At 41.0% G+C, this 16,680-nt stretch overlaps 1 protein-coding gene across 6 annotated transcripts in view; it reads left to right on the top strand.

The window, feature by feature from the left end:
* ERBB4 (erb-b2 receptor tyrosine kinase 4) overlaps positions 1–16,680 on the top strand; it is a 582,907-nt gene that overhangs the window by 441,296 nt on the left and 124,931 nt on the right. For 4 of the 6 annotated variants that reach the window (XM_068196531.1, XM_068196534.1, XM_068196536.1 and 1 more), the window contains exons 13-16: positions 6,211–6,343; positions 8,344–8,437; positions 9,905–10,059; positions 15,999–16,073. In XM_068196531.1, the coding sequence (XP_068052632.1) occupies positions 6,211–6,343; positions 8,344–8,437; positions 9,905–10,059; positions 15,999–16,073 (457 nt within the window). Of the gene's footprint in view, positions 1–6,210; positions 6,344–8,343; positions 8,438–9,904; positions 10,060–15,835; positions 15,881–15,998; positions 16,074–16,680 lie in introns of all 6 variants that reach the window. The other 2 variants (XM_068196532.1, XM_068196535.1) reach the window with 1 other exon arrangement.

Raw genomic sequence — 16,680 nt, 5'->3', positions numbered from 1 at the left:
TGGATGGATGGGCAGAGTCTAACAAGATGAAGTTTAATCAGTCCAAGTGCCCAGTCCTGCATTTTGGCCAAAATAGCCCCCTGCAATGCTCTAGGCTGGGGACAGTGTGGCTGGGCAGTGCCCAGGCAGAAAGGGGCACTGGCTGACAGCCGGCTGAACGGGAGCCAGCAGTGTGCCCTGGTGGCCAAGAAGGCCAACGGCTCCTGGCCCGGATCAGGAATGGTGTGGCCAGCAGGAGCAGGGAGGTCATTCTGCCCCTGTACTGGGCACTGGTGAGGCCACACCTCGAGTGCTGTGTGCAGCTCTGGCCCCTCAGTTTGGGAAGGACGTTGGGACGCTTGAGCGTGTCCAGAGGAGACAACGAGGCTGGAGAGGGGCTGGGAACACAAACCCTGTGAGGAATGGCTGAGGGAGCTGGGGGTGCTCAGCCTGGAGAAAAGGAGACTCAGAGGTGACCTTGTCACTCTCTGCAACTTCCTGAAGGGTGGCTGTGCTCAGGTGGGGTTGGGCTCTTTCTCCAGACAGCACTGACAGAACCAGAGGACACAGTCTCAAGCTGTGCCAAGGGAAATAGAGGTTGGATATTAGGAAAAGTTTTTTACAGAAAAGGTGATAAAGTTCTGGAATGGTCTGCCCGGGGAGGTGGTGGAGTCACCATCCCTGGATGTGTTAAAAAAAGCCTGGATGTGGCACTGGGTGCCATGGTTTAGTTCAGGTGCTGGGGCTGGGTTGGACTTGATGATCTTGGAGGTATCTTCCAACCCAGCGATTCTGTGAATCTGTCATTTCCAGGATAGGCCAACAGACTGGAGTTTAGGAGTTTTCCCTGCACTTTCTACTGCCTGACAGTGTGGGATCTGAGGGTGAGCCTCCAGGGTTTCCATTTCTGCCTTTCCCTTATTTTGTCTGTTCTGGACACTCATCCTGCAGGTGTTTGGGCACATGCCCACACCTCTTGGGTGCCAAACGAGCCTCACCAGAATAGGGAAGGAGATGTGTAAATAAATATTTGGAGGATCAGAATCCATGCTGTGTGGCAGAAATACTGTTTGCTTGCATGGTAACCAGCAGGGTGTGACTTGGTTATTAAAATATCCACAAAAGTTTTTTGTTTTTTTTTGACATGGCTTTCATTCGAGAAACGAGTCTAAAAAATGTAAGTTATTCCAGCCACTCACAGGTATTTATTATTACTTCTTTGTGTATTTCGAGCCACAGTTAGCTTGGAGTTTTTTCCTTTCTACCCAGTTATAGTTAATGGCTTAAAGCAAATTACAGTAAACTGAAAACTCATGTAAGAGCTACCAAGATCTTGTAGCCAGCAATGTGTTTAAGTGACTTTTATGACCTGTCACAATATGATATCTTTTCCATGCCATTTAATCTATGTTCAGCTGACTCTACATCAGTGAGGAAATACTCAGAAGTTCCAGGGGGAGGAAAATTTTTGTGGAAAAGTTTGGTCTGTGTTAATGCTTTATCTTTGAGATAATACTGGCATGATAGAGTTTGGGAAATCTCTGAGATAGATAGATAGATATGTATATATATGTATATAACTTTTTTTTTTTCAATGAAGATGTCAGAGAAAACAGACTTCATCCAGTGGAAAATGCTACATTTTCTAGCATGCAAAATATACTTTATATTCCTCATACCCTCAATTACTTCATCTTGCTATTTACACCACTTCTTAACAATATTAAAATAGTCCCCAAATCTTTCACTGCCTCCAAGATGGAGTTTTTTTAATAGATTAAAAGCCTAGGCAGACTTCTGCTTTTTGTAGAATACTGAAAATACAGGAGCAAAATATATGGGTGTGTGTGATTTCAATTAAATAAAAAAAAAGAAATCCATTAACCCCCAGGATATTCTAGTGCTTTGTGTTGTCTTTCTAAGATGGTGCCATGCAGGGCCAGAAAGGGGGTGTACAGGGAAGGGATGTGACCTCTCCCTTCTCCACTTCCCAACTCACTTTCAGGGATAGAAATGTCAGTGTCCAAGCTCGTGTGCACAGGGAACGGAACAAACCACCAAGGAAAGGGTAGGTAGATTTTACCTTTGCTCCATGCTGAAGTGAAAATCTGCCTTTTTTTTTTTTCTTTTTTTTTTTTTTTTTTTTTTTTTTTTTTAATGGAACAGTCAGGGGTGAGTCATGTGAAATATGAGTGCACACAAAATAAATGGCAGGAAAAAATGTTCTTTTATCCAAAGTTACTTGAACAATTCGCTCAGCTTTAGTGACACCTGCAGTGTAAGGTGAAACCCTTCTAGGCAAAGGTTGTTAGAGATGTGATTATTATGAATTATATCAATCTAGCCACCAATTAACAACTTGAATAAATAATTACATTCACTATCGGGCATGATGTAAAGCTAATTGAAGTCTGCAGGAGTTTTTCTATTCAGTTTATAGAGCTTTGGATCAGGCTCAGAAGCATATAGCCAAATAAATTTTTTTCTTTTTTTAGTAGGTAATTTTCTTGTGTTCTTTTTAGACTGGGGAAACACACTGAACCTTTCTGTTTCTAATGTGGCCCCATTAATAAAGAATGAGCCCTTCTCCTAAAACTCCTGAAAAAAATCCAGTTTCTGCCAAGAACATTATTGTGATTTCTTTACATATAAGGCCATGTGATGCGCTGGAGCTACAGAACATGCTCAGCCCATGGAATTGCCAAATAATGTGTCAAAAATTGAAATGTTTCTTTAGCCATCCCCACAATTAAGGAAGAGAAAGGCGAGAGAAATGAGTTTTTATAAGTTGTCAAAACAACCACTCCCTCCTTGCCAAGATTCTTTTATGAAACCATTTCAGGAGGAAATCATAATTCTTTTGTTTCTGTTGCTTTTTTCATAATACTCTGGGCACTGTGTTGGCTACATTTCAATGGGGTAATCATGATTTTCTGTATTGAAAAGCTCTCTTTTTATTTGTATACAGTTACTCACTGTATTTTTGGAGCTATCTTGTAATAATATCCCTTGTTATTTGGACAGATATTTTAGTGAAATACTCTGTGCAAATAAATTCTGATCCCAGAGTAGTTTGAAGGGTGAGAAGAGTGAAAAGAAAGGAAATCATTAGTAGTAAATCACAATTTCAAGTTACAAAGATGGTGAGAAAGCAAAGAGGGAACTGCCATTCTGTGATGAATGTGGAAAAATAAAATCAGAACAACTAGCAATATTCTTAAAATTAAAAATGAGAAACCAAGGGATTTCCAAACCAGGTTAAGTTTTTCTTTGTTGCATGACAAAGACTTAAAATGAGTCATTGATTAGAAAACAAAAACTATATGAAACTATATAAAAATTTGTTTAATTGTAACTAGGATAGTTTCTGGGTTTGTGGTTTTTGTTTTTATTTGCATGTTCGGGCAGTGGCAGCAGAGTGGAACCACTAGCATCTGATAGTTATTATAAAAATGTTACTATGCTTAAAAGGAAGTCAGGTTAGGACAGTAATGGGAAGCTGAATTTTGTGTCTGTGCTCCTCCTGGCTGTGCTGGTCTGGCTCATTTGACTGCAGCAGCAGAGCTCAGGGAAGGAGGACAAAGCATCTCTCTGAAATGGCCCCGAGTCCCTCTTGCTGTGCTGGAATCTGTTATAATTAATACACTTTAAAGCATACGGAGCACCTGGAATGACTCTTAATGAAATAACTTTGTATTTGGCTATACCTGGTTTGAGCTTTGAGACAAAAGAAAAACCAAAAAGATCCTTCTGAAAACCTTTTGGATGTTGGCATTAAAAATTATATGTGATACAGAAAGGAAAAAAAACTAAATCCCAACCTTGATAAAACATGTTGAGGCTTCTCATGCCTGAGGTTATCTGTGGTGTATTGACTAAGTATTGGAGAGGGTGGTAGAAGTCAAGCAGCACACCTCCTTTTCATTTATTATTCCTCTTAAGTTGTTTCTGATGGTTTAAAAAGCACACAAGTGTCTATTGTTGCCATCTCTGATATTTCAGGTCCTTGCTGGGTTTAATTTCCTCAGTCCAGTGTGTAATCCATTTGTGTAAAACATTGCATTGTGCAAAAATAAATTCAAATAATGTCTGTCCTTTCACATGCCAGGGTTAGGTTGAAAGTGCATGCAGATTTCCTTCAGATGCTGGAGAGATAATGTGTTTCCTTTTGCTCTTTGCTCATTTTCTCCATCTGTATCATCTAGATATTTACACAGAGAGTGATTCATATAAAATAGAAATACAGACTTACACTACTTGAAACAAGCTTTCCCTCTAACCCTTAGTTCATTGTGTATTTTCATGTGGGCTTGAGGGTTTTAATGTAAAGGCTTTTTGGCTCTTCGGGTGTTTTTGTAGTAAATAATTTTTAAATCACAATTAATAGTGTATTTCCTTATATTATTTTCCTGCAGTCCATAGTTTTATTTCAGGGAGTCCTCAATTCACAGGTAGCATTTTATATTTTAGCTTAATAGAACTTTAGTGGATTCAGACAGTTGAATTTTTGAATCCTTTAAGTTTTTGGCCTTTACCGTGTCATGTGTCAGGGAATTTTACAGGTTGATCTTTACTTTCTGTGAAGAAAAATCTCAGATTTTAACCCTATTGGATTCCTGTCTCTTTGAATGCCCATGAGGGACTGGGAAGAAGCAGTGAACAATTGTTTCATGCTTACTTACCTCCTCCGTGCCATTCAGGATTTTAGAAGTTTTAATCAAGTCCTTTCTCCCCCACCTCTCTGGTTATTCCTGGTTTAGCGGCTCTTCTCTGATTTTGATCACCCTTGCAGCACTCATCTTAAATCTTTTTTTCCTGCTCAGTTTTTTCTGGAAGGAGCAGACCAGGAGTGTGTACAGCATTCCAGCTGAGTGCTTTGTGTATTTGTGTTTTTTTCTTTTTTTTTTTTTTCTTTTTTTTTTTTTTTTTTTTTGTCCTGTGATTTGTGGAAAAAACTCTATATAAAAAACTTGTAAAAGTTGTGAAGTAGGTATGTATTTTGATTTAGTGCTGGGTGCATGCAGGATAGTTCTTTAAAGAACATGTGCACTCTCTGGGAGTCTAGTTTCGTTTTTTGTCTCTTAATTTGTTGTATATGTATTAAGTTTCACAATCCATTTATATATATTTATATTTATATTATATAATTTTTATAATTTATATTTAATTTATATTTTGTATATAAATATTATATATATATTTATCTAATATTTTATATAATATAAATACTAAATATATATCCTTAGATTTACATACATTATTATAAATAATTATATTATTTGTAATAATGTATGAATATACTCTATATCGTATATTATATTAATATAAACTTATATTTAATTTCTATTATTTTATATTTATTTGCTAATTTCACATTACAATTTATTCTTATTTCTTGTACAGAGAGAGCTCTTTAGTTCTCTGTTTCTTGTAGTTTCAGTTTTGGTTTGCTTTTTGTTTTAAGGTCTAAGGGGCTTTTCTTTTCTTCTTCCAGTTTGGAAGTTTACATTCTTTTTATTTTGTCTGAGGTAGTCTTGTAAGTTAAAGGTTTTTCACCAGTACATTAAATTAATTGGACTAAACAAGTTAAACAATTCAAAACAGCATACTTCACTTAAATCTGAAATGGATTTCTAACCTAAGTGAATTCTTAACTTCATGTCTCACCTGCTTCTGGGAAATGGGGACACCCCGGTTACTGTGACATTCACATTGTCTGGACAGAGAGACATCATTCTGTCTCTCAGGATTTCTTGGGGAAGCACAGAGAGAAGAAGAGAAAACAATCTTCATCTCTGCTCCTTTGTTTTCCCCATGTGGAATGTGGTATGGGGATTGTTTACCTGCAGTGATTGCTGGGTTGGATTCTGGTGAAGGTTGTTTGGGTTCAGTGACCAGTGGGATCCAGCTGTGGCTCAGACTCTCAGCAGAGAGTCACGAGTTTGAGTTAGTTAAATAGGTAAGTAAGAATATGTATGTAGAATATGTATGTATGTAGAATAGGATAGTCTCTCTTTAAATAGTATATTAATGTAATATAGTATAGTTTTAATAAAGCAGATCCTTCAGCCTTCTGATCTGGAGCCAGACATCGTCATTTCTTCCCTGAGCCGGGGTCTGCCACATTTTACTATAGGTTACGTTTCCGAGCGTGTTGGGATGCCACTGGAATGTTTCCACCTGGCTTTGGGAGGGCTGTGTGCATTCCTGACAGCGCCCCTGTCTCTGCAGCTGCTGATGGGATGGTGTGCAATGAGCTGTGCTCCAGTGACGGCTGCTGGGGGCCAGGGCCAGACCAGTGCCTGTCCTGCAAGCGCTTCATCCGGGGCAGGACCTGCATAGACTCCTGCAACCTCTACGACGGGTAAGACACTCCCCTTGGGCTTCTCCCCAAAGCTGCTCATTAGCATTGTTGAGGGCTTCAATGAGCAAGTCATTTTGGGTTTGCATTAACCAGTATCTGGCTCTATTGCCAATATTACTGATTTTGGGTGAAACGTGTCATGGGGTAAGATTTAGGAATTTCTAAATCTGAACTTGTGTGGAATGCTTTCCCTGGTATTCTGCTGACTAAAGTTTTCATGCAGCATCATCACCTTTCACCTTTTGCATTGCTGGTAATATGGACAATTTGATTTAGGTGAAAAGTTACAGAAAAACCCTCATCATTTTTCCTTACTTGATACCCTTATTCAGAACCATACAATTAAGTTCTTTCAGATGAGTTGGATTCAGGCATCTGATAAAGAAATTCTCTAAATAAGGACCCAAGTAGAAAAACTCGCTCTCTTTTTCATAATGCACTGTGTAATTAATTGTACACAGAAATACAAATTTAAAAACCCAACAGGAGTTCTTGCCCCTTTTCCTATTGCTGTTTATACTGTGAGAATACCTCCACAACACAAGGTGGTTGAATCTGCCTTCTAACAGAAGGATAAAGCTGAACTGAGCCAAATGAACTCCCACAAATGCATGAAAATATTCTCAACTTCTCCATCTGGAGAAGGCTTGCGAAAAATACTTTGTCAGAGCACAGTTTTATGTGCTTAAAAGCTCCTCTTCTCTCCTCCCCCCTCACCCCCCAATAAGGAGAGTTTCAGACCCCAATTGTGTTGTCAGTGCACAGGAATAAGTTGGTTCCCCCTTGGTGTCTTTTGCTGCCATGGAGCCATGCTGCCTACAGTAAGAGCATGATGAGACTCAATCAGTACGTTCTGTTCTGTTCTCTATCCATCAGTGAATGGCATTTACACTTTCCACAGGCTCAGTTCTCTCCTCAATATGTGAAAATATTTATAACCTGGGCTAAGGAAGATTTTTTTTTTGTTTGTGGGAGAGCTCTGCATGTTGATGTTGTAGGGCAGCAACAGGGTGGGGTCAAGCTGTATTTGACATCTCTTTTAGTCCTCAGCAGGAAAAATCCAATCCCAGAGACAGGGAAGGGTGAGCTCCCCTGCAGCACTCAAATGAGTTTTTTTTCAGCTCCATCCTGATGTCCTCAGCAATCCTGAAGGTTGTAGAGGAATGGAGGGTGAGCAGTGACCACCTGAGCTCAGAGCCTTTACCTGGATGCTTCTGGAGACCCCAGCATGAGTGTGCAGCACATCTGTAGCTGGTTAATGCAAATTTTGTAATTGGTTAATGCAGCAAGTTAGAATCCCCCAGCAAAGCTTGGCTTGGTCCATTCTGAGCCTACTACATAAATTCAGTCTGTCTTTAGTGGGAGAGAAACAACTTGCTCAGATGTGAATTCATTGTGTTGGGAGAGTGCAGGAGGTTTGTGGTGAGGGATAACTGGCAGCTGAAATGTTTGAAGGAAGAAACTCAACCTGCCATCACTACCTTTTTTTCCCTTAAAAGTGGTTAAAAAAAGTCACTTGAGTGGTAGTTTCTTGTGGATCCATGAAATGAGTAAAAGGATTTGTTTTGACATTTTATAGATTGAGACCTCAGTCCAACATTATTGCTGAAAACATTATGAGCCTTTTGGAGCACGGGCTTTAAAACATGTGCTCCTAGAGCCCTGCCTGCAACAAGGGCAGCTCTGTCATCAGTGCTCACATGTGGCAAGTGGCTTCCTGAATCTGAGCCACAATCCTGTAGGTGAAAATCAAGAAGCCAGCAGTTTTGTCCTGTTAATGAAGTCTGTATTTCTGAATGAGAGGAAGGCCCTCACTATAGTTTTATGTTGGTGAGGAAGGCGTCTCTGCTTCACGTGGCTGTGGATGAGGTGGTGGCTGTGACAGGCTGCTGGCCTCAGTGCCCCGAGATCAATTCCATCAGGTGAAGACTCAACCAGGTGAGCTCAGTTTTGGCCTGGGGTCAGATTTCTCCTAACCTGCCTGCAAAATATTTCCTCAGGGAATTCCGAGAGTTTGCAAATGGCTCTGTGTGTGTGGAGTGTGATCCCCAGTGTGAGAAGATGGAGGAAAACATGATCACCTGCTACGGGCCGGTAAGGACAGAGTCTTGTGTTTGTAGGGGTTTGGTTTGGTTGGTTTGTTATGGTTCAGGGTAACTTGCAAAAATGTGCTGAAGGACAGGGTTTTCCTGCTTACAGACTTTAAAGCAGCTACTGCAAATTGGTGAAACAAAAACAGAAAACACATATTCTGTGTGTAGGGAAGGAATTCTGCTTGAGCTGGGATCTGCCTCCTTAAGAACATGATTTTAAAAGTTTTCCTTTTCAAGTTGTCTTAATGCTTTGGTGGTACAGATGCACACTATTTTTACAGATAGACAGCATGCAGTTGGGATTTGAGTGCCCTCTTTTATCCCTATTTTCATTCTTTATACACCCTCCAGCCAAAAAAAAAAAAAAAAGTGGGGGAATTTGATTTGTCTCAGTCCCTCAGTTTGAACAATATGCTGGGAGGTTTTTTGTACTTAGATAGCCTTTAAGTTCTTTTGATAGATAACGTTTTTGATGCATCCTAAGTGATGGTTAACACTTTATCACCTTTATAATGGCCAGTAACTTTTCTTTCAAAGATTTATTGCTCATTTGGGAGGTAATAGTTGTCTCTTTCTTCTAGTTTTCTGTGTATTGCCAAGATTAAAAGTCACAAGTATGCTGGAGATTAGGAGTTGTATTTTAGGCTCTTCGTAATTGAAAAAATATAACTTGTAATTTATTTCCTTATTTCTGTGACTTACTGAATGAAAAAAAAAGAAAGGCATGATAATTTTTATAGTTTTTAACAATACTATGTTTTTCTACAGTACAGCCAGAAGGCAAGAAGTTAATGTTTCAAGTGTTCAGCCTATCAGGGAAATTTGGATTTGTAGCAGGCCTTATGGACATAAAATTCTAGGCCAATGCTCAACCTGGACACCACATTTAGTTATACACTGGCTAATCATCACAGCTTTAAAATTTTACTTTTACATGGTCCAGGAGTCTTGGTTTGTTCTTAACAATTTGGTCTTCATATGTATTAAGAAGGAGGAGGGACCTTGTAGTTGTTTATCTTGTGGAAGGAAGGACCTTGTAGTCCTTCATTCTTGCTGTGACCAGATGCCATGTGCAGAATGCTTGTGGAAAGTAGTTTTGGGGTGCAGAGGCAGGAGATCCCACTGAAGGCTTTGCAAAGGTGGTTCAGCACTGAATAGTGTAGCAGGAAGTTTCTCAGTGTTAAAGTGGGCACTGACTTCACTGAATTAAGCACACCAATAATATTAAGCTCATCTAGAAGCTGGTATGTAGCCTTGCACTCTACAGAAGAAGCTAATGGCCAGAAGCACCAGGGTTTATCTGTCTGATGCTCCCTAACAGAGGCTGGAACCATGCAGGTGATTCAGTGATCCTTGGGAAGAGAAGCTGCTGCAGGTGTTGCTGAGTGTGTGCCAGTGCAATCCTAGTGCAGCAGCAAAGGACAGAGTAACTTGAACGCACTGCATTTCTTTCTTCCACGCTCTCCAGGGACCTGACCACTGCACAAAGTGTTTCCATTTTAAGGATGGTCCAAATTGTGTGGAAAAATGTCCTGATGGCTTGCAGGGGGCCAACAGCTTCATTTTCAAGTATGCCGATGAGGATCGGGAGTGCCATCCGTGTCATCCGAACTGCACCCAAGGGTGAGTGCAAGCTCTGCAGGGAGCCATCCAAACCACGTGCTGCTCCTAGCACAGGGTGTTTTATAGCCAGTTTGGCTTAGTAAAGCACTTGTCCCACTCCTGAAAAGAGAGTGTGCAGTAGGAATTTAACCCTTGATTTTCAGGTCTCTCATGGCATTCAGGTTTTAGTCATGAACACGCAGCAGTTTGTCACAAAAAAACCCTTTTGAAGACCACAGAGAAGAACTTTCCACAGCAATGCTCTCAGCTTTCCCTCTACATTGGTTTGTAGCAAATGCTGCCCTTTCACTTAATTCCAGGCCTGTAAAATTACTTTTTTTTAGTATTTGCACCTTGACAGAATCTCTGCTACTTGGTATTAGTGAACTAAGCCTGCAGCACTACTTTTCCTACAGGGAGTGATGCACAGAGTTTGAAACCAGACTTTTACAGGAGCCTGAGACTGAGCATCAATTTCTGAAGTCCCGTTAAAGTGCCTATAATAATTTGTTACACTTGGAATAATACAGCCCATGGATCAGAGCCAGAATTAAGAACCTGTACAGCACAACAGCAATAGTCACATGCACACCTATAGTTTTGCACAGGCCACATAAGTTATTCCTGCCTTTTCCATGGGGCAATTCAGAGTGTCCAGCATACAATAAGAGGAAGAGGCAGCAATGGGAAAAAGAGAAAACATCAGCCAGTGAAATAATCTTCAACAAGAGGCTCTTATTGTTTAGCAGCTAAAATTAAACCAGTAAATTATTCAATGTAATCTTGATGTCAACAGCTGTTGCCATTCAAAATGAGACCTTTTGCTGGTTTTGCAAATCTAATTACAATAGAGCCATTAGGGAAATGAGAGGGAGATCACAGAGACACAGCCATGATCTGTTACAGATTTGTCTCCCCCCTAGACCCTTTAAATCAGTTATGCAATAAGAAAAATGCTGCTACTGTGGAAGAAGAGGGTAAGAAGAAATGATATTCAAAGATGAGCTCACTCCAGGAGCTCTGGTCCTGGTTCATAGATGGAGAAGGTGCCAATGCTGATGTAATCTGACAAAACCACAGATGTGTGATGGTTTTACTGTCTGCCCAGCATAGGAAGTGCCTTGCAGCTCTCCTGGCCTCCAGAGAGCAGCACTTCTCCCTATTCCCTCCTCTTTCCTGAGGAGTTCTAACTGGCCCAGCTGTTTCTAGTGTTTACGGCCCAACTGTGTTTCTCCTAGACCAGGAAGAGAGCAGAAGGTTTTCCATGCCATTCCACTTCTGCCTAGGCATTTTGCAAGTGGTTGTTTATTTTCATCTGCCTGGATTGAGAAGGGAGATTTCCATGTCTTGTGCTGAAAATGTGACATTCTAGTTCATGCACAAATATGAAGGGCATTAGGCAGCTCTAGCTGACCTTGGCAGTCCTCATTGGCAACTGTTGCTGACACAGGGTCCCCTTATGCTGAGTGTTGTTGTCCTTTTAATCCTTGGACTTTGTTTTCCCCCCTTTCTGTTTTCTCCTTCTGATGAGGTGAATGTCCTACAGTGTGCCCATCCCCAAAGAAAGGACAAGTAAAAGGGCCGCAGTCTCTCCCCCAGTTACATACACAAAGCACATGATGTTCCCATCTCCCAGATGAGGAACCATCCCTTTTCCATGACACTAATTTTCCTGTGGAAATCTTTGTCCTCTTATTAAAGCGTTGATGTGTCTATTCTTAGGTATATTTTAATCCCTTAAAACAATGCTCTTTCCCCACCCCCCTCCAGTCTGGGTAAGCATGGCTTACTATTCTTTTTTAGTGTTCCTAGAGATTTTGTGGCATGTGATTGTTAATGAAGCCAATAATGACTGCCCAAGATATCTGGGGTTTGCAGGTTGTCCATCTTCTTGCCAACGTTGTCAGGGGCTGAATATGCCCATGGAGAGAAGGGAAATCAGTTACTCTCTCTTCCTTCAAGGCTGAATTCTCTGGTTTCATGCCCTTCCCTTAGAAAGTAGTATTTAAATTCCCCTTAGTCATGATTCTTCACTGAAACAGGTTGTGGAGAGAGCACAGCTTGCTATTTGGCTCATGGCTGAAAGGTAGAGAGAAAACTTAATTCTCCTTCACCCCTCTCATCTGTTCTCTTGGCTGCCAGATCAAGTGCTGGAATTACACCAGTGTCCTCTCAGTACAGCTGGGATACCCATCCAAAAGGGCTGAGCTACTGCAGAGCAATGTTTCCCAGTATGGTATTGTCTCATTCCTGCAGTGCTGCTCTCTATGAGCCAGGCTGCTTGATAAAATAGGTTATTAGTTCTCACATGATATTTCCAGTCATCCCCACCAATCATCACCAAGGAAGGATCTGTCCCACCTCTGTTTCCTGTGTTTTGCCACAAATTCCTTCTTGGCATTTGCAGAGGACTGCTTTAGTGAGGTTTGCTAGCACCATTCTCCTCCCTTATTCAAGTGTAATGACTGTTTCTCTTAATAGGTGGATAATTATCCAGCCCTGGTAATGATCTTGCTTTGACCAGAAGAGCTGTCAGACAGTGACTTCCTTGGGTGCAACAACTGTGCTCCTGCCCTTGGATCCCTGTGATAACTATCAGCTACTTGCAGCCAGTTTGGAGCAGATCTGAGGCATGTGGGACAGCTATCCCACTTAATTCAAGAGAGTTGGAAAGCATTTGGCACCTCTTCTTGCAGAGCCAGCCAAAACTGAACCCTTCCACAGGAATAAAACACTAATTACACAATAGCAAGTGACAGCCTGCTTCCTTGCTGGGCAGGACACAAATGGGAGATCTCACTGGAAACGTCCCCTCATCATACAAACACTGTTTGTTTTGTCACACAGCTTTTCGAAGGGAGGGCATTACTCCTCACCAAAATTCTCTTTTCCTTCTAAGCCATGACCAGAGAAGACAGGGGAGCTCCAGCAACAGTGTGTGGCCCTGAAGGGATTTGAGGGCAGAAGCACCCTCTTGCCTCTAAAGCTTAGGTATATTTTTAGGAAGAAAGTTTGAATTCTAGATGAAAGAATATTGCAAACACACTCTGGATAAGGAAAACTGTTACTCTTTTGTTTTGCAAAGTTGCCTCCTAGCCCCTGCTCCAGTTCAATTCTGTTCCTCTCACCATGAGTTAGTTCCTCTCACCTGTTAGCTCAGTAGCCCTTGGGTAGGGTTGTCTGACTTTACCCATAACAACAGCTGGCGACCACCACAAAAAAGGTTTTCTCCTGCCCAGAGATAATTCACTTACACCACTGTAAAATCAGTTTTGTTTCCAGTGACCAAGATTTTTGAGAATTCATCCGGCATGGAATGGCTTTGCTGCCCCATATCTGTGCAGTTAAAACCCCACCTTTCAATCTTTAAGAAGGCTGATAAACGACAATATTTCTGGATTGTTTCTGGAAAAAAACCCCAGTTGTTACTGCAATTTTCAAAACCCCAAATTTCCTTTCAGAGGATGATTATCCGTTAAGCTAGGATGAGCTCCAAGTGTAATTTTCTGGATCAGCTGTATTGAACTTCTGTAAGGTACTACTGAATATACTGAATATATCATTAATGAATTGGCATGTATCAATTAACCAGTTCATTTTACAGAGCCAACTTGGAAAAGAAAATACCATCCAGACTCCAAGCAGAAGGAACACTGGGTGTGAACAGCGTGATTGTGTCAGGCTTAGATGGGTCAAAAAGCCTGAAATGAAGGGAGTTCCCTCCTGGGGAAAAATACCTGATGACTTGTGGTACAAAATCCCCTGTTAATAAATATTGCCATGACTCACACAGTGTTGTACTTCACTGCATGTAACCAGGACAGCCACTCAGGGAGGAAACTGGGAACTGCCTAACTAGGTGTAATGGAATTGCACCTTGACAGAATTTTCTCTTTGGGGAAGCCAAGTCCACTGAAGAAGATGACACTTGAAATAAAAATCAATGATACTTCAATTTGCACTGGGTGAGGTCCAGCAGTACCAGTTTGGATTCAATCCTGTTCTCCAAAAGAACATGTGAAGTGATTCCGAGACAACAGGCTCTTGATCTCAGTCTGCCAATTCTCTAAACCAGTAGCAGGCTCTCAGACCTCTAATTTGAAGATTCTTTTTATTTACAGCAAGAGTCTGAGCTCAGCTTTTCTAGGCATGGTAGGAAATAGACAATCACAGGAACTCTTCAGCCTCCTTCATTGCTGAGCTTGTTTTCTCCAAATTGCTGAGAATGCCATGAAAAGAAGAAACATCGGATGTGTTTGAGATGAATTAGAATTCAGACAGTCCTGAATTCTGAAGTGCTGATGCCCAGGACAGCTGAAATTCCACAAGTTCTCTCTATTAAGTTTTTGAACTGTGTTGAAATCAACTCTTACATTTATGCATTATCTGGATTTTTAACACATCTTTTTTATGTCTGCATGTATGCTGGAGGAAGCAATCATTGAGGAAATCCTTCCAGTTTGTGTTTGCATGTCAGAGTAAATGTCTTCTGTAAAAATAAGAATTCAAGTAAACAAACACAGGGTAAGGTTTACTTGGTCTGCTCTCCCTGATGAGCAGGTAAGGGGAAATTGAATTCAGACTTCATTTTATAATGGCAGAGCGATACCAATTTAAATGCAGCAGAAGCTGAGGAGTGGCAAGTGATGGTGAAGCAGAAAGAAGATCTCGTGGGAGCTTATTTGAACTCTCCGATTTTTTGACATGCATATCCTTCCATCAAAGCCAACCTGAAAAAACAGCAAACTTTAAAAGAGATTGGGATCACACCTTAAATTTAAAATGCCTCAACAGAAGTAAGTTGCAGTCTAGTGATGTGTCAGAGCACTTCTGCTGCCTGTAGTAGATGTACAGCCAAAGGGCCTGTTAATAAAATGGCTCTGAGATCTTGTTAAAGAGTTCCAATAAACGGTTTGGTTTCCTTAAATGCCGAGGGCTACATACTCCCCATGGCTAGAATGCCTTGCTATGTGTGCATCACTGAAGGGGGTCAGGTGGCTTTATCCCCAAAAAGCTCAACTTTAGGTCTCTGAGAATCCTGACTGCTTTGTAAATGTATATTTGACTCTCTGTTTGAATGCAGGGGACCAGGAAACCAGTCTTGCTCTTCATGGGGGCAAGGGAAATCCACACATGCCACACATATGTTCTGCAAACTCTTTTCCATGGCTGTTTTAGTGGTACTGCATTTAGTGATTCCTTGCATTTCCAGTGCCTTTGGTGAGCACCTGCTGATTGTGCAGGTGGAGGACTTCTGGCAGCATCTAAGGAAAGCAGAAAAAAAATGTCTGAATCAGAAGACACCATTTTGCTGGGGTTTTTGTTGCTGGAAGTTGATCCTTGAGCTTCCCTGTTAAAACAGTATTCAGCTTCCAAAATATTTCTTCAGTTACCCTGGCTGGGAGCTTAGAACAAAACAAACAATTACATCAATTACAGTAAGAAAAGATTCTGGATTGTGCTCCTGGAAATCTCCGCTTGTAAATTAAGAGCTTTTGTGCAGTAATCACTGGTTTGATGACTCATAAAAACACGCAGGGAAAGCAACCCTGTTGTCAGGACTCCCACGTACACAGGTGAAACCTGCCTTAAGTGTTGTTCGAGCCAAGATATGGCCTGCCTTGGAATGCTGCTGCTATTGTTGTTCTTGTCACAAGCTGTAATTTTTGGTGATATAGGTCTCTCTTAGCGAGAGAAGAGCTAGAATTAAGAACACAAAGGGGATTGCTGCATGTTGGGTGTGTAAATAACAGCTGTCTCTCTTTCTCTCCCTGTTTCCACTCTGGATTTGCTGCAGGTGCATAGGGCCACACCTGGAGGACTGCATTGGGCTGATGGATAGGTACTGGCTGGGTGCTGGCTGCCTGTGTGTCTCCATCCTGCACGTGTGGACAAGGGCGCATGCGTGTGCATGTCCTGGGGCGTGGCAATGACGTGGTTTGTTCTGTAATTGCCTGCAGGTGTAGAGGCCCAGCTAGTCATGACTGCATTTTCTATCCATGGACACGGCAGTCCACTCTGCCACAGCACGCTAGGTAACATCCCCACCCCATCCTTCACACCTGCCTGCCACAGGAATGTCATAGCAGCCAGTTTGAACACACACCCACGTGCTGGGGAGAGTACAGCTCAAGTGAGATCTGCCTCTACATTCAAGTTTGCTTTCTGTTTGAAAGCTAAATAAATATTCTACTCATGCCTTTCTAAAAATTGGTTTTATTTTTAGCTTAAATCCTTATTTAAGCTTTAATCCCTAAATCAATAAGGTTTAAATTCTGGAATTTCCTGTAGACATTCATATTTCCAGATTAAATTTTATTAGATGGTAAAAATTCTGGTAAAATAGGAATGTGATTGTTTTCTCTTTGTTTTTTTTTGTTGTTGTTGTTGTTTGTTTACGACAAAATTTAAAAGTAAATGAACCGCTTTCTTCCATACACCTTCCCTTGAAAAAGTAAATGTTATAGCAAAACAAAATTTCTTCCTTACTTCAAATAAAACTATTATTTTATTTTTTGGTAATGACAATTAAAACTAATTAATGTAGGCTTTATTCTGTATTCTTGTTTATGAAAGCCCTACATTGCCATTGAGTTTGTTCATTCTTAAATTCAAACTGGTTAATATGACTTCTAGGCTTTG

Source organism: Anomalospiza imberbis, chromosome 7 (assembly GCF_031753505.1).
Source record: "Anomalospiza imberbis isolate Cuckoo-Finch-1a 21T00152 chromosome 7, ASM3175350v1, whole genome shotgun sequence".
Lineage (NCBI taxonomy): Eukaryota > Metazoa > Chordata > Aves > Passeriformes > Viduidae > Anomalospiza > Anomalospiza imberbis.
The sequence above is the reverse complement of the archived record's forward strand: the minus strand, read 5'-3'. Positions and strand labels throughout refer to the sequence as shown.